Source organism: Canis lupus, chromosome 9, assembly GCF_048164855.1.
Source record: "Canis lupus baileyi chromosome 9, mCanLup2.hap1, whole genome shotgun sequence".
Classification (NCBI taxonomy): domain Eukaryota; kingdom Metazoa; phylum Chordata; class Mammalia; order Carnivora; family Canidae; genus Canis; species Canis lupus.
Genome location: NC_132846.1, coordinates 9,768,230 through 9,787,052, shown reverse-complemented (window position 1 = coordinate 9,787,052; position 18,823 = coordinate 9,768,230). Strand labels below are relative to the sequence as shown.

The following is an 18,823-nucleotide window of genomic DNA, read 5'->3' as shown; positions in this document are numbered from 1 at the left end:
GTATAATCTGGAAAAGACTCATTGAAATCTGTAAAGGAAGTGGGAAGTAAACTATTGGTTACTGTATGTGGCTGGGGCAGCAGAAGCTTTCCCAGCAGAGGGAATAGGAAATGCAAAGGTCCTGTTACAGGAGCAATTTTTGTACCTTTGAGAAACACCTAGTAATCTGGAGTGGCCAGAGTAATAGAAGAAGAGAGGAAGTGGTTATGACATCAGATGGGTAAAGAAGAAGGTCATGGAAGGTCGTATAACCTTTGCAATGATTTATATATTATACAAATTATTTATACAATATATATTAAATCAGCATATCAAGGCCTTGAGAGTAGATGAGTTTGACAAAGTAATTATTAAGGGCCAAAAAGAATTGATGTGAGTACTAAGCCCAGAAGCACTGCAGTATTTAAAAGTCAGGGAAATTGGGAAGAAATAACAAAAAATATGAGATGGAACATCTAGAGGTAGAAAAACAAAACAGACATAAAACAACATGTAAGAGTGTCTTCCTAGAAGCCAAATAAACCAAATGTTGCAAGGAGATAGTGATCAATTTTGTCAAATGTTAATGGGAGTTCAAGTTAGACGAGGCCTGAGAATTGACCATTTGATTTAGCATGGAGTTCACTGACAACCTTCATAAGTTATTTTGGTGAAGTTCTGACACTAAGAGTCTGTTTGGATCAATGAAAGAGTAGGAGAGAGAAATCGGAAACTGCAAATAAAAACTCTTTCAGGGAATTTTGTTTTTAAAAAAATGAAAGAAAAGGAAAGGTTTTAAAGAAAGAGAAGTGGAGTCCAAGTGAGTTTTTTAGAAGTGCAAGAAATAGCATGAGTGTGTGCTGATGTGCACCATCTAATATCAAGGCAAGTATGTGCTGTGCAAGAAAGAGAAGAGAGAATTGCTAAATTTACATTGTAGAGGAGATGGAAGGATAGGATCTAGTACACAAGTAGAGAGCTAGCCTTTTCTAGGAGTGTGGTTGGTAATAAAAGCTCAAGTAAATTTGCACAAATGGAGATAGGTCAGTGTTGTAGAATTAGCTCATAGAAATGCTCTTCTGTGTGCTTCTTTCTTAGTGGAGTAGAAATTATGGTTTAGGATAAAGATGAGGAAAGACATGCTGGAAATTTTGAGGAGAGATGATGTAAAATAATCATCTGCATCTTATGAATGAACTAAGAAAATGTAGTATGAGTGCTCCACAGTATTAAAGAGCTGCTTTAAGAAAAGTGATCCCAAACTTAAGGTGAGATCAGTCAACATTGTTTTGTATTTTTTTTCTCCAGCCACATTCAAATGCAAGTGGGCAAATGTTGAGTAAGTTAAGGGTTTGATTCAACAAAGGTAGTGATTTATCCCAGTGAACTGTAATGAAGCAAGAATAGAGCAGGGGAGTAGATGATGTTTGCTGGTGAGTGATTATCAGTGATACAAGTAGCATTAGTAGAAAGTCATTCCAGTTTAGAGCCAAGACACATCTTAAATACTTTCAGATTTCATTAATTGCTAAGTTTTATGGTCTTCCTTGACAGCACAGAAAAAACACAAAGTTTTATATGAATCTTCTTATTTTGTGGTTCTAAAAAGGATGCCTCTACTCCCTGTTAGTTCTTAAACTGTTATCATTTAAAAACCAGTGTTCCATTATCAATATAAAGATTTGGATGTGGGCTTCCCTAAAATAGCAAAAAGTTAAAAAAGAAAAAACCTTAAAATCAAATCACAAGTAATATTAAATTATCCCTGAGTGCATATTATTTAGTTCCTCATTAATTGTTTTCCAGTAAAAGTGAAATGTGCAATATGCAAATTAAATAATATTACATGTCAGAGTTTGAAAGAAATATTCATTTAACATTGGAAGAGGTTTTTTTCCCAGGAAATCTTGTTCATTTATTTTGTGAGAATTTTTGTTTGTCGCTATTTGTTCAAAACATAATACAATTGTGAGATCCAGTGCCTGCTGGCAAAGTTGGAATAGCTGTCAGCAGGAAATGGCAAACTAATAATAAGTGCTGGTAAAATATTTATATTATACTTTACTGGGAAGCTGAATGTAGTTTTGTATTTCATTAGTGCTTGAGGCAGTACATAGTAACATAGTTGTGCTCCAAAAAAATGGATAGAATTCTAAATACTGTAGTAACTTATCTTTCAACTTATCTACTGAGGAAAAAAAGAATTAATAATAATAAAGCCTTTTACAAGCTGAAATTTAAGAAATTTTAAACGAGGTCCATAAGGTAGTAATTAGTAGCATCTCACATTTAGTGTTATTGGACACTAGGCTGCTGAATCAACTACTTCTGTATGAGGCCTAGTAATTTAGCTCGGGTTCATAATTTTCAATAACAGAGCTATTCAAGAGGGTGGGGTGGTCCTAAACCACCAGAGGACTCAGAAGTATGGTGATGTTCAAGTACAACACTGTGTTTATGTACTCCCCAAAGTGTATCAAAGCTCAGATCCAGAGAAATAAAAGAAAAGTCAAACAAAACAAGCATTAGACTGCGTAAAATAAGGTATGGACAAGGCAAACAGGTGAGGCATTGTTTAGGTGGCTAAGGTAGATCAATATCTATTCTTGCAAGCCAGGAATTCTGCCTGCTTTCCTCTGGCGCTCCGCAGATCATCTTACGGCTTGCAGACAGACTGTCGCCTAAACCCAACTGACAGACAACCTATTTCACCCCTGTAAAAATCATACGCATCTTCTTCCTTTGTGGTTCACCAAGGAAAGAAAAAATATAACTGCCAAAATAAAATAATACCATATTGGTTTCACCACATGTTAACCATCCCTTTTTATTAACTTAATTATAAAAGATTGGCTCCTAATTTCTCTTTCATATACAATTTTAATCTACTTAATAAAATAGAAGTATATTGTGAGCATAACAATGTGTGTGTGCGTGTGTGTATGGAGATATGACCAAATGTATCCAAAGAGTAAAGATACATAAAGCATCTTGCACATAATAATCACTCAATAAATATTAATATCAATATTCCTGTCATAATAATTTTTAAAACCTAACAGAAGGAAGGAGAGAATCTCATAGAAAACGAGGAAATGGATGTTTATGTTTACCTTTAATTCATTGAATAAAGAGGCAATATTTCAGTAATTTTGAAAACATATTTAATAAGCTCACGATAGCTGAACTTTGAGTAAAGAACAGAAAATCAGATTGTTTATGTTTTGTGACACAGTACCATCAGTTTGCCTTGTTCCAAAAAACTACAAATTCATTCATAGCTATTAGCAATCTTTTAGTTTTCCCATATGTTTTAATTTTGATGAGAAAATAAAAACCAGAAATATTTTTCGGAAAGTTATTATACTCTAGTTGTGTAAAAGATAACCGAAATATGAAACCTGTCCTCTAGTTCCATAGGGCTTTAGAAGATTATCCAAATTTCTCTGCAAATTAAGCACTATATAAAATTCTTACTTCACCCATACAATTTTTATTGAGCTTTATTCATTTCAGAAGTTCACCAAAAATTAGGAGAATTCTTTTACTGCAGTAAAAGAAATGGTAGTTGCTATAATAACATTCTGTGTAAAAGAAATTACAACAAAGACTAGCTAACAAAATATACATTTTAAAAACAACAACAACAATTATCCTAACTCTACTTTGGCAAATGGGAGACATTTTGAATGGCATTAACTGAGACTTCTTTTTCTTCATATATGTACAATAACTCATGGATTCCATTTTATCCAGATTTTCATATCAAAACACATCTTGCTATTTGTTTTTACCTTTTGAATTGACTAAAAGAAAAGACAATTTTAATATAATATTTAACATACTAAAAGTCAAGACAAATCCTTATTTTAGTGGTTGTCGAGATTTTGTCTTAATTTTCAGGGTGGAAAAGCTAGTATTTTGTAGACTCGTGCATATCTTATCTCTAAGTAATGAGACTCTGTCTTTCCATCACTGCTACAGTTTTCTGCTTCCCTATTTATGATGGAAGAAATGTAATTTACCTGTCAGATTGAAAGGTTTGATATAAATCCTTATCCTATCTTTTGAACTAGCATTTTTGAAACACTACATTGTAAACAAATGACATGTTTAATTAAACAACTACTTTACTACTACCTGAACAAGAGCGTATGATTATATTAATTTAATAGCAAGCCATATGACTAGAATTTAAAGAAAATGTTTTCAATTCAACAAGAAAGTATGATTATACTAATTTAAAATTGATTGGAATGTAAACAAAATATTTTAATTTCCTATCTTTGGAACTTCAAAATAGGTATTTTTAGGAGCTGAAACTAATACAATTTAGAACATATTAGCTTACATTAAAATTTCTTCTTTAACTTAATGGCTAAACATTGATTTTAAATGTAAACAATTGTGATCTTCCAAGGGACCGATTTTGTGTGTGATAGATTTTTCACTGCTGCAGGTTAGCAACACAGAAATATATTAGCTGTATTCTAATAAGAATGAGAATATGGTAAGGTAAATTTAGCTGAATAATTAGGCATACTATAAAATAAATGATTATATGTGAGTGTATGCATGTGCATTTATGTGTATATGCATATAAATACCTATATTTAAGTATATGATATATATATGATAGTTTAAAAGCTGAGGATTAATTTTACTTTCAGAATTCAAAATATGAAATAATAGATTTGCCATAATCATTCAAAGGTACTTGTTGCTGAAGGTCAATTTATTTTTACTCATATGGGGGAACAAAGAAAATTTTAAAAAATCACTGGGTTCTGACCTAATCAAAGCCATAAGTTGTTTTTCAAAATATGCATTGTTAGGATCTTAATTATCTTATTTGTGTTTGTTTAGATAGATAAACAGATGAGACATTTCTAATCCAGATGTGACAATCTCCGCGCTGTCATTTACCTCTCAAGGATCATAGAATTTTTGCTTTTAACACATTCCCTTGAGTACCTACATGTTTTCATTATAAACCAGTAGTTGAGAAAACATGTCAGATGCTAAATTCAAAATCCACCATGCAGGAAACATGGGGAAATGTAACAACTGTTTTGGAAGGAAATGTCTTGAAGTCAACTTACATAAAATCTTAAATGGTTTGCCAATGAATTATAATTAGCATTTATGTTACAACTGCAAATGCTAAACAATTTGTGCTTAACTACTATAGGACTAAAGTTATTTTTGTCAAATATGCATAAAATCTTAAGCTAAAATGTCTATGTCCGGGACACCTGGGTGGCTCAGCGGTAGACCGCCTGCCTTCAGCTTGATCCTGGAGTCCGGGATCGTGTCCCACGTCGGCCTCCCTGCAGGGAGCCTGCTTCTCCCTATGCCTATGTCCCTTGCTCTCTTCTTTGTGTCTCTCATGAATAAATAAATAAATAAATTTTTTTAAAAAAATACTATAAAATGCCATTTTCAACTTTTTAAAATGTGTATTTGCAAAGATTTTTTTCTCTCATGGAATTTTTCGATTAAATAATATGCATTTCCAATAAAGAACTAATATAACATAGATACTCATTTTTCTATGTTCATTTAATAAAGAAAAGGTTGCTTAGGCTATCATGAAAACAAAAATTATAATGTTAGGGGTGCCTGCATAGCTCAGTTGGGTAAGCCAACAACTCTTGGTTTGGGCTCAGGTGGTGATCTCATGGGTTGTGATCTCATGGGTCTTGTGATCTTGAGATAGAGCCCCAGTCCTGCATGGGATTCCACACTCAGCAAGAGGTCTATTTGAAGATTCTCTCCTTTGGCTCCTTCCCCTATGCCAGCGGGACTGCTCTCTCTCTCAATTAAATAAATAAATCTTTTTTAAAAATCATAATGTTATTTTCAGTTCTATAACCTTTTAATTTGCAAACAGGTAATTACAGAAAAATTATAGAATGCACTAAAAAAGCAGTTGGAAAACAGCAAATATTTCGTGTAAGAATTGCTAATTAGTGTAATAACCATTAAAAATGGAAGTTTGTACATAAATATATAATCATCCAAAGAATGTCAGTCTTTGACTTCACTTAATTACTAAAATGGCCATTTAAGGGCACCTGGCTGGCTCAGTCAGTAAAGCAGACAACTATTGATCTCAGAATCCTGAGTTCCAGCCCTATGTTGGACATGGAACCTACTTAAAAATTAAAGTAAAATCTTTTTTTAAAATTTAAAGAGGATTTTAAAAAATAAAATAAGATGGCCACTTAAGAATGTACCTTAAGGAGCACCATAAATATATCTTTTTATTAAACAGAAATAAAGGATAGTTTGATCCCTTTAAGCTTTTATTTTGATTTCTAACAAAATATCAAAACAAAAGACCTATTTTGCATATGTATATTAATTATGAGACAATAATTAAAATATTTATACCTTCTAAATAGTATCAATATCATTTAAAATATTCTTAGTGGAGATGAAAGCATTAATAGACATAGCCCATCTCCAACAGATTATTACTAAAATTATTTACTAAAATGTGAATGTTGAGTACTAATTGCTATCATTTGTGATTTTTTGGGTAAAGTGTAAGATAAATAGGAAGTTTCACTCCATTTCCTTAGCCATGATGAGTAAGCAACATCAAGAAAACATTATAAATCTGTTTTTTTGGAGAGTGCCTGGGAACCCATATGCTACATAGGTTTTAATATAAGGAACTCTCTTATCAGTAAAGTGAAACTTTAGAAAAAGTCATATTTTAAAGTATCATAGCAAAGCTTGCACCATGTGTGAAGTTTACTGTCACAGCAATTCTTCATAGAAAAAAATGCTTAAATCTAAGGTTGTCAATCTGCAGTTTTTTGAGTATTGTAGTCACTTAGAATTAGCAGTTAACAAAGAAAAAAACTCTTAAAAGCATTGACTTTTTACACTTCATTCTTACAATTCACTATTTACTTATCTTACAGTTAATCTCCATGCTAAATCTGAAAGTATGCTCTCAATAACAACTATAATAAAAGAATGTTGAGATAATGACACAAGATGATAAAAGCAAGGAAATGCTCATTTAAGGATATAATCTCTTTCACACATATGAGCTTTAAGTAGACATGAAGAAGTAGGAGAAACGTTCCACAAAAAGTTACCCAGAGAATTCCTCCAGGACAAAAACTTATCAAAACGTAGAAAGCCTTCTGAGATTCCAATCACTATTGATAAAGCCTTTCTTATATGAGATATTTTGCTCTACATAATTATGTGCAAATAAATTTTGTAGGCAAAAGTTCCTTATCATCTTTAATTAATGAAAACTTAGAGAAGAATTATAAGACTTGGTTTGTGCTGGTGAAAGTGTTTGGATGGTTGGTAAAGCAGAGCTCATGCTATGTGTTCAGCAAACCCATTTATTTTTCTTCCTTAATACATAACTAAATTACATTCCCAAACCTCCCCTGTAATTAGTTTGGGCCATGTGACTGACTTTGGATCAGTGGATAAGATACTATCTTTTAGAATCAACAAGCTTTCCTCCCTCCATTTAGTACAGAGTATCCAGTGGAGGACTCCAGGGCTCTACAAGATGGCAGAGTAGGTCTCTGAGTGACATAATGGAATAAAGACCCACCCCCCACTCTCTATCTGACGAACCCTGGAATGTGACATAAAGGAGTAATAAACATAGTATTAAGCCACTGAAACTTGGGAAAAGGAGTAATACACATAGTATTAAGCCACTAAAACTTGGGAAAAGCTAGAAGATTATTCATTCATTAATTTTTCTGTTTCTCAAATATTATGAATAATAAGAATTACAGTGGATAAAAATAAAATTTGGTACTACAGAGAAAGGCAAAGATGGTAATTATATTGGATTTAAATATTAGATTAGGAATAGTTTTTAGGAACTACAGTTCACCCTTGAACAACACCGATTTAACTATACAGATCCGCTTATATGTGGATTTTTCTTATAAATACAGTACTATAAATGTATTTTCTCTTATGATTTTTTTTCTTTCTTTTTTTAAAAAAAAAGTTTATTCACTTATTTGACAGAGAGCACAAGCAGGGGGAACAGGAGAAGGAGAATCAGGCTCCCCCACTGAGCAGGGAGCCCTGTGGCGTGTGGCTCCATCCCAGGACTCTGGGATCAGGACTCTTGCCAAAGGTAGACACTCAACCAACTGAGCCACTTAGGCGCCCAATGATTTTCTTAACATTTTTTTCTCTAGCTTATTTTATTATAAGAACTGAATATATATAATACATCTAACATGTAAAACATGTATTGGTTGACTGTTTATGTTATCAGTAAGGCATCCACCCTTGTCAACAGTAGGGTATTTAGTCAAATTTTGGAGGAGTCAAAAGTTAGACACAGATTTTTGACTCCACTGGTATTGGTGCCCCTGACCCCCACATTGTTCAGGAGTCAATTGTATATAATCTCAACTATTCTATAATTGGTCTCTGTCAAACTCTTGTTTCCCCAAGTCATATGCTGAGTTTATATCCTCTTATTAAGATAATATTATTAATATTAGTGATAAATGCTTAAAGCATTAGCTAATATTCATTTCTTGCCATATCCTGAGCATAGTGCTTAGCATTTTATATGAATTATCTCATTTAATGTCAAAGTAACACTATGAGAAAGTTTTTAAGAATATATTCATTTTACTGAAAAAATTGATGTCCATGAAAATTGAGATGATCTCACAGCTGGGATGCCTGGGTTGCTCAGCGGTTGAGCATCTACCTTCGGCTCAGGATGTGATTCCCATTTGGAGATCGAATCCCACCTCATGCTCCCTGCAAGGAGCCCACTTCTCCCTCTGCCTGTGTCTCTGCCTCTCTCTTTATGTCTCTCATGAATAAATAAATAAAATCTTCCAAAAAAAAGATGATCTCACAGCTAATAAGTGGTGAATCCAGAATTTAAAAAGTCTTTTTTTCACTCCTATTAACATAAAACGTTGCATCAGTGTAATATTTGGTTTTAAACAATTACTATTTGAGCAATAATAGCCTCAACTATTAAAAAAATAACTTCAACTATTTTCCTACCCACAAACAGAATCGTATAGCTGTATGTTCATTTTGTACATCACAAAAAAAAAAAAAGCTGATAGGAAGTGTTGATTTTAGTAACTATATTATAATCCTGGATCTGCCCCTCATAGTGAAAACTTTACACCCTGATTTTATCAACATGCCAAAAATCCATCTATTATGGGTAGATGCATAGTAATCATTAATGTTTTGACCCATAAATCTAATTTCATTTATGATGAATAATTTAAATTAAAAAAACCTTCACTGAGGGCCTGGAATATAATTACTCACCTAAAGATAACTACCATTATATATGATATATATAAGGGATAGCTGGGTGGCTCAGTCAGTTAAGAATCTGACACTTTATCTCAGCTCAGGTCTTGATCTCAGGGTCCTGAGTTCAAGTTCCATGTTGGGCTCCACACTGGGCAGGAAGCCTACTTAAATATGTGTGTGTATATACATACACACATATGTGTTTAAATATGTATATATATATATATATACACACACACATACATACATACACACAAATACCATGATGATATATATGAAATTCATCTGGATTAGTATATACCCTTAGAGCAGAGATTCTTTGGAAGCCAAATAATAATCAAAATATTATTTGAAAAATATGGATTCAGAATTAAGATATTTTTGTGGATAGAATGCTTATATATATAAACACACACACATACATATATATATATGTATATATGAGTATCGGGAGATATATATATATGTATATATATGGCCTTGTCTTTGGGAATAAGGTTCAATGGAATGAAGTCCCACTCCGTCAACTCTGAACCATATTTGGAAAGGCTTTGCCCATACTGCTTCTGACTTTTTTGTTATCTGCTTTCATGGCTAAAATTCTTTCTGTGGATATGTCAATACCTTCAATTAGTTTATGTCATACCTGCTGCATAGGAACTTATCTTTTAAGAGAACTATCCTTGTACTGATCTAATTCAACAATCCAAAGGCAACCTCATCTTGCATCTTTTATTTCAAATCTTTTGCCACTACCTCTCTCATGGTAGTCTATAATAATGAAAAAAATGACAAGAATTGAAAGAATTAATTCCAGGACAAAATAGTGCTCACTGAAATATCCTATTTATGAGAAATTAGTGAGAATAAATAATAGCAGCTTACTCTTTTTCTTTCACATTACGTAGAAGCAACATATCCACAGGATTCAGTTAATCATCTTAACACACATCTTGATTGCTGGGGTTTAAAGCTCTCCAAACTCCTTCTACAAGAGGCACCATGTTTTTCTTTTTCTTTTTTTTTTTTTTAATTTTTATTTATTTATGATAGTCACAGAGAGAGAGAGAGAGAGAGGCAGAGACATAGGCAGAGGGAGAAGCAGGCTCCATGCACCAGGAGCCCGACGTGGGATTCGATCCCGGGTCTCCAGGATCGTGGCCTGGGCCAAAGGCAGGCGCTAAACCGCTGCACCACCAAGGGATCCCCTGTTTTTCTTTATAATGGTACCAAACCCCATGCCAAGCTAGAACTGTTGCTCTGGAAGGAAGCATAGCCCAAAATTCATCAAAGCTGCCATACAGTGTCAGGGAAAGATGGCTATGCCAGTTGCACCCCATCAGTGAAAAACTAAGCTTGTTCAAGCTTTATGCTGCCACCATGCCATGCACTTCAAGAGCAAAGTCTAGTGCCACAGTCCTGGTGTTTCTTTTTCCAACTAGGCAAATGCCAAGAGGAGCACTTTCTCACAAACAAGTATGTGGGAGATAGTAAATGCAATGACAAGGTTAATTAAACCACCAGGGTGCTTTAAGACTGGAATGATTCAGTCAGACAGAAACAAACAATTTTTATTCCTTTATTGTTGTTTCTTTTATCTACATGTAAGCCAGGGGGTGAGAAAAGGACCCAGAATTCAAACATGGGGAAGATCTGGATGAACTTGGGAACTATTCTAGTATTTTAGAGTCTGGAGAATACTGTAGGGAAAAGTATTCCGAAAACAAAGACCGAGAAGAATGCTGAAGCAGCTTTCTCTGGAGACACACCCTGCACAGTAAAGGAGTTCCCAGACACCTTTCTGCCTGGATCCAGCTACTTTTCTTTGAGTTGGAGAACAATATTTGGAAACCTCTGACTGACAACAGCACACTGATGAGTAGATATCCTTTGATGTGGAGTGAATGATCATGCCATCAACCTTCATAGTGCTGGCCAGTGAGAAACCTCTGAAAATAACATGAAAAGAACAAGAACATAAGTGATCAGTACAGAAAAGGCAAAACTTCGTAATAATAAGATAAACAGACAAAGATAAAAATTAAGTTACAAAAGCAAAAGTTATAAAAATTTGTAATCTTTAAAATTCTTGTAGTGTTATAGCATGTTGTTACATTCACGAAATTTCATTTTTATTAATAAAACTATTTAATTGATAATAAAATGAGGGAAATTCCATTAAAGTAAGCATTGCCTATGGTGTCACCACTGTACAAGTTTGGTAATATCTGAATACTCAAACTATTTCAGTAAAGGAAAAAAGAAAACACATGAAAAATTGTTGTGTATAACTGAGCATATGCAAAGATACCCTTCCCAAAAATTATGAACAAAAAATTTTAAAGAATTTAAAAGAAAAAATGAAATGTCAAGAGTAATTTTTTTAATGTGACTGATCCTAAAATTCTGTATTTTACTCTATCTTTAGCAACTGTGAAAGATAAGACACAGCACATCAAAATTCAACTATCATATGGTTTCACTTGGTTCTTTTTAACAGTTTCCTGTAGTCAACAACAAGCTAAACCATATTAGTGGGAGAAATCAAAAGAAACATAAAACTCTAAAAGAAAAAGATATATATTCCAAAGAAAAAAAACTTAAAAAAATCTAATAAAACACCCAAAATAAGAGCTAATTACTGTCTGGCAGAACTAATTAATGAAAAAAGAATTCAAAGCTGAATGAAAGCTTTATTACATCTCCATTACTATGGAATAACACCTTGAGGTACTTGTACAAAAAAGCTGGCTTTTGTTCATTTTTCTTTTCTTTTTCTTTCTTTCTTTTTTTTTTTTTTTTTTGGAACAATGACTTCTGGGGATTTGTGTTTCTTTTTCCAAAAATTATACCTTAATAGTGTAAATACAATAAATGAATGCACTATTAAGCTTTTCCTAAGACTCTTAATGATAATTTTCAAGAAAGAATCTCAAACTCAACTATAATGGTGGAAGAAGCTTCTATTTTTGAGAATACTGTGTTAATCCTATATAGCTATAGCCCAAGAGCCAGGATTTGACTTTCAAGTCCTAAAAAAGTCATTATCAAGAGGCTCTACTTTAGTCATGTAACTGCAAATTTGATCCAGGTTTCCTTTTCTAAATAGGGGCTATCAAAAAGAATAAAGGACCAGCCATACTTAACAATCTTTAAGTGTATGGGAAATACGATGTCCACGTATAGCTCATTATCTGAGTGGGGTGTTTGGTTTGCCTAATCTTCAACAATTAAATAGGGCAATACACAAAAACTAAGGCCCGCTCAAACTTTTACATTTTCACTCAGAAAAAGAAGATGCTCAGATCTTGTGAATTACCTGTCCTGTTTCATAGGTAGCACCTGTATTGCTGCTACACATCTGTGGAAGCACAATATCAGCCAACTGTTAATCAAGGATCACTTCCCTTCAAAGTGACTGATGATCCACTGTTAAAACAGCTTATAAAAATAACTTCTCCTTCGAAAAGGTGCTTCAGGGTTTTCAGACACATCTCACCATTCCTGCTAGCTTAATGCATGTTTGAAAGTTAATTTCTCATTAATATTTAAAGAAGTGGCTTCAGAACAAATTTTAAATGATCCATTACATTTTAGAAATAAAATATTATTGGCATTATTTTCATCTCGATTACAAGGAATAATAATGTCCAAGATTGGCTTTTAAAACTGTTAATGAGCCCTGGCAATGTGAAAAAGATATGGATTAGGTAGATGTAATGAGATATGATTAAAGGGTGCAGGCACTGAAGGGTGTTGGAGAAATTCCTTTCTGAAAGAGTATAATTAGTGTCTGATAAAAGTACTTAGTAGATAAGATTTTTGAAGAAGAAAGGTTAAGATAAACACATACTTTATGACAAACCTGCTTAATTTTTCCCCTTTGGTTCTCTTACGTACTCAATATTATGTTGAAGTTTCATACATAAATAATGTTTGTCAAATACTTCATGCAATTCTACCAGACAATTAGAGTGTTTTAATTGCCAGACACGGAGAGCAGAAAATGTGTTGAAACATCTTATTCCATTTTCAGTGTACATTTCTTTGTTGATTTATGTAATGTAGCTAATAATATGCAACCTACCCTAGTTTTAAACAAACAAATGAACTTCTAAAAAGCAAGCTTTCCATAAGTTGCTAAGCAACTCCAAAGGCACATTTTATCAATTTAATAAATAACATTTAGATGGCAAATCCTTAAGGAAAATTTCTAACTCTGTTTTATAAGAAGTAGAAAATCCAAGCAGGTACCCTTTTGATTTTCCTGTTTCTAAGGCCTTGGGGCTAGACAGAGGCACTGCTGTCTTCAGAGTGCAGTGGACTCACTAAACAAAACATTTTGTCAGCTGAGGTTGTTATATAATAGAAGTTACGTTCTGCGACTCATTGTATTAGCTCTCCAGAGTTAGAGCTCATGCTTCATTTTGGACCAGGGAATTTGTTGCTGGGATGGGGGTAGGGTCTCCCATGTTTAGCACTATCTATCCCTGGCTTCTACTCACTAGATGCCAGTAGTGGCCCGCTAGTCGTTAAAACTAAAAATGTCTCCGGACCTTGCCAAATGTGACTGTGGTGGGGGCAGGGAGGGTGGTAGGGTGTCAAAATCACACCCAGTTGAGACAGTTGAGAACCACTACAGATGAATAATGAGTAAACATGCTCTGAGAAAGATATCGTGAGCTTAAATGGAAAAGGAAATATTGTGATATTAGTTTCCATTAGTCAACACCTAATATCTCCTATAGAACCACCAACAATGAAGAATAAAGGAGTAGTACTGACTTTAGGAGTACTGTGGCTCTTGCTCCTTTCAAGGATCACTGTTGATTTTATCATTTCAATGTAATTCCCACTGTATAAAAATTGAGGAGAAAAAGTCTTGTCATAGCTCTGTCTTTGTAGTAATATTCCAATCCAGAACTACCCCAAAATCTTTTCCCCTACCCTTTCTCCCTCAATTTTTACTTTACTGGGTTGCTGGCCAGAGTCATTCTAAACATAAATCTTAATTTTAATAAAGCCATTCTCTGGCCATAGGGCCACAGTAGGTCTCTATCACTTCTACTATCAAATACAAACACATGTTGTTTAAGGTTTCCTACAAATTACCACCAAACCCCATCTTACCAAATATCTTTCTCATTCTCCATTTATACCACCTTTACTGCCTCAAAAACAAACAGCTTGTGTACGCTAATCTTCCTATGTGACACATAAAGGACAATTCATTTCCTCCATGAATGTTTTCCTAATTAATCCTTCCTTTATTTATCATCAGTGTCATATTTCTGTGAGAAGAATGACGTACTGCAAGTTAATACGTGAAGCAATTGTTTACTGAATGTTTTCAATATGCCGGACTCTGAATATTGCTTAATAGCTATTTCTATCAATTTGTGTTTACGTTGTTTATGCTCAAGTAGATTGTAAGTTCCCAGAGGATAAGAACAGGCCTTATTTGCAGGCCTCTGATGCCTCTTAATAATGGCGCTAATAAATACGCCTTAAATGTGATTAGTAATTATAACCTTTCAAATTACTTTCATGACTGTCAACTTACTGCTTATATATTTTCACTATTTTATAGTCAATGAAGGTGGGGCGTTAAGTACTTTTGGGGCTAGTCTATGGGTTACACCACTGGTGCTTAGCAGAACATGCATGTAATATATGCTGAGGGACTGAATTCAGTCTCACAACTTCACAACTATAACATTTCTCTCCTGTTTCTAAGTTCTTTTGGCATTTAGAGACAAATGCTTGGGATCCCTGGGTGGCGCAGCGGTTTGGCGCCTGCCTTTGGCCCAGGGCGCGATCCTGGAGACCTGGGATCGAATCCCACGTCGGGCTCCCTGCATGGAGCCTGCTTTTCGCTCTGCCTCTCTCTCTCTCTCTCTGTGACTATCATGAATAAATAAATAAAATCTTAAAAAAAAAAAAAGAAACAAATGCTTTTGTAAAGAACAAGAACAGCTGAGTGATGCAGAAGACACAACACAGAAGTGAATTCAAGGTCTTCAAAGGTTAAATTATGACACAGCAGGGAAGCAAAAGAGAAATTAGTTACTGCTTCAAATTGGGTATAAGAGACTAACTTCCTAAGGGCTTGACCTCTCATCACAAAAAGCAAAACATTAAAAAGAAAAGCAAAGCGGAAAGGAAAAGCCACAGAAGGGCTGATAAACCCCAAAGTGTAAAAATCACGGCATTTTACTTCATATAGATGAGTAAGTCCGAGAGAACATTTTCAACAACTCTAAGACACTTCCTTTCACTAGTTTTGGGAAGTCAAAGAAAGAAAGAAAAAAAGAAAGGAAGGAAGGAAGGAAGGAAGAAAGAAGAGTATCAAAATGCCTATAAAAACCATTTATCTATCAAACTCTTAACTTGTGTCCACAAAACACAAGTCAGAGATCAGCCGATTTCTAAGGTGCTCACCAACCCTTACCACCATATGCCCAAAGAGGCAGCAGATTCATTCAGTAATTCTTTCGACATTTGTTGCATGCCCTGCCTCCTGAGTACAGAAACTGGTGAAGGCCCTGGGGGGAAACAAAGATGCCTGAGTCTTAGCTGCTGATGTGAATTTGTCCAGGGAATTCAGAAAGGGGCAGGTGATCTGCAAAGGGGGGCGGGGGGGGGGGGGGGGACGGACGGTTCTCTTCAATGGGCCTTTTCTCTCAACCTCTGGCCCTCCTCCGCACCACTTCCCACAGGGGCTAGCGACCGACGAAATGACAGGAAATCCGTAATAAAGAGAAGCGACGGGAACAGGCGAAGGCCCCAAGCGCTAGAGCCAGGCCTTCCGGGCAGCCTCCTCCAGGCCCCGGCCACGTGGTGGGCGGCGGAAGTGCCCGGGAGCGGCGGGTCAGGGAACCCGCGGGGACGGGGACCGGAAGTGCAGGCCCCGGAGCGCGGGAGACCTCGCTCGAGGCCAGGCCGAGGCCGGGTTGGGCTCTGGCACCAGGGCTTTCGAGGCCTCTGGGGGTTTCTCTCACCGCGGGGTCCCACCACATCCTAGCAGGCTTTCCGCAAAATGGGGACTTTTGAGCTTTTCCCAAGAGGCTCCTGAGTGTGGCTGTAACCCGGCCGCGCGCCGCGCAGGGAAGGGGCCGCTCCTCGCCCAGCTCCTCCCGCGGCGCCGCTGCACCCCGCCCCCGCGGCGCTCGGCTCAGTCACGCGGGCGGCGGGAGGCCTGCGGGTGGCGGGGACGCTGGCCCGGCCCGCGCGGCCGAGCGGCGCCCCCTTCCTGAGAGGGGAGGACCGAGTGGGCGGCGGCCGTCCGCCAGCAGGCGCTCCGGGGCGCCGCGGCTCCGCTGGGGCCCTGAGTCTGCGTGGGGGCCAGGGGCTCGCGGGCGGGCCGGGGCGGGGCCGCGCTCTCGCCGCCCTCCCTCGCGGAGGCCGCGGCCGGGCGGCGGGGCGGCGGGGCTGCTGCGGCCTCCGCGGACGCCGGGGCTGGGGCGGCGCTGCGGCCGCGGCTGAGGGCGCCCGGGCGGGGGGCGCGGAGTGCGCCGCGGGGCGCTCTTCGCGTGACATTGCTAAGAACCAGGGTGTCTCGGGGACGTCTCTCAGCGCGTCTTCCGCCGACCCCGGATTGATTCGGAACGCTCGCGTGGCCGCCCGCGTGGGAGCCGGGGGAGGGGCACGGCGCCCCTCCCCCCGCCCCCCGCTCCCCCGTTCTCTCCCCGGGGGCAGGAGCGCCCCTCCCCCGCCGCACCTCGTGGGACCGTCTCAGGCGTCCCCTGTATGTCTGTCACGAAACGCAGAAGGACCGCAGCGTTCCGCCTGGTCCAGCACAGGCTGACCAGGGAGTTTCCCGCCGGTCTTGATATAAAGAACGTTCAGCGGCGCTGTGTGCTCCCGAGGCGTGAGAGCGAGAGTATCCCGACTCGGCGCCGGAGGCCAGTGGAGCCTCACGACTTGGTTTAGGAGATCACCTGTAAGCTCTGCTCAGCCCAGTTTCTCTGAAAATTCAGTCGTGTGGGGAAATAGCTTTCGAGATGGATTTTCATCACATTAAACGTAGGACTTCTCACTCTGTACTGTTTTGCGAATGTCCAAAAATGAAATGGAAGCCCCATGGCGTCTTCCAAAGGTCTAGAGGAACCCTAACGCCCCTTTCCCTGCGCTGCCCGCCCGCTGGGAAGTGGGGAGAACCCCTGGGATCAGTGGCCACAGGACCGAGGACCCTAACAAGTTATCATCGATGAAAGGGGGAGGAGGGAGGGAGGAGAGAAGAGAAGAGAAATGGAAGGGAGAAAAAAAAAATGACATTTGTGTTCATTTACACATTTCCTGTGCGGAACAAAAAAGTCCCACCATCAGCAAAAGAAGTCTCTTCCTCCAAAATAGCAGCCAAAGAGGGAAAATTAGAATATGCATAAATTCCTTCATTTTCATTCGTACAGAGCATGATTTCCGGCAGATTTGTATTTAAACTGCTCGATTAATCCCAATTTCTGAACAGCATTTTACTTAGCATCTTCCCAAAACTCACCTAAAGAATATTACTCTCCTCCCACCTCCCTGTTTTCAAGCTTCCCTCTTCCCAATTCTCCAACTGTCAATGAGAATTTCATTGATAAGACTGTACCTTTATTTTTCCTGTCCACTGTTTTCAAAACTGGATTGATGCATTGGACCACACTTTAATACAAACTGGCTGCTGTCTGTGAGCCATAACTGCAAACGAAAGCTAGTGGAAAGGATATGTTTTTGAAATGTGCACCTGAAAGAGACTAAACATGATAGGACCAATGGCTTTTGCAGCTCCGCTCATGGCATAGGAGAAGGTACCAAAGTCTTTCCTGTCCTACACAGGTCATAGCCTTTCACTAGTAGCAATAGTTAGGATGCGTGAACTCGTCTGACCCCACACCTTCCCCTCTACCCATTGCCCTGTTTTAAGGGAGCATGAGGGACAATCATGACCCTCTTCAAAGATATATTACCTTTTATAAATACTCCAAGTGTGTTAGTCCATTAAATCCCCCCACAGCCCATTTCTAAAATATTTGCTTTGCCACTTGTGCAACAGATTTGGCTGCCTCTGCCTTGTAAAGTTCTTCGTTGCAAAAAAAACAAAAAACAAAAAACAAAAGTTAGCATCATTTGAAACCATTCCTTTCAAAATATCGTCACTTGACTTGGGCTTACCTTTGCTATCTTTGAAACTTGGTGCATAAATATTTTTTATTTCATAGTAGGATGTTAGTGTTTAAAGGATGAAATGACTACATCTTGGTTTATTGAAAGCATATATAGATCATAATTCCATTCATCCCTAAATTCCTTATTCTTGCAACACCCCAAGACAGAAAGAAACTTATATTTGCTTCTTAATACAGTCTAAGCAGAATGTAGTGGTTCTCGCTTTCCTTCATTGTTTATGGATCATGAACTCCAATTACTGGTGGTTAGAAAGTTATAAATGCTAATATTTGTTTAGTTCTTAGTTTCTATAAAAAATGGACATACATATTTGAACCACATGCAACATCCTATATATAACGTGTATGTATGTGTATAAATACATGAC

At 37.4% G+C, this 18,823-nt stretch overlaps 1 protein-coding gene across 1 annotated transcript; it reads right to left on the bottom strand.

Annotated features, from left to right (window-relative positions):
• Positions 1–10,847: 10,847 nt before the first annotated feature.
• LOC140640651 (uncharacterized) lies at positions 10,848–16,821 on the bottom strand. Its single transcript, XM_072840242.1, has 6 exons — positions 16,399–16,821; positions 15,990–16,302; positions 15,734–15,827; positions 14,068–14,137; positions 12,602–12,643; positions 10,848–11,231 (listed from the first exon to the last, which is right to left on the bottom strand). Exons 1-6 carry the CDS (start codon positions 16,819–16,821, stop codon positions 11,199–11,201), a joined length of 975 nt encoding a protein of 324 aa, XP_072696343.1. The 3' UTR covers positions 10,848–11,198.
• Between the last annotated feature and the right edge of the window lie 2,002 nt (positions 16,822–18,823).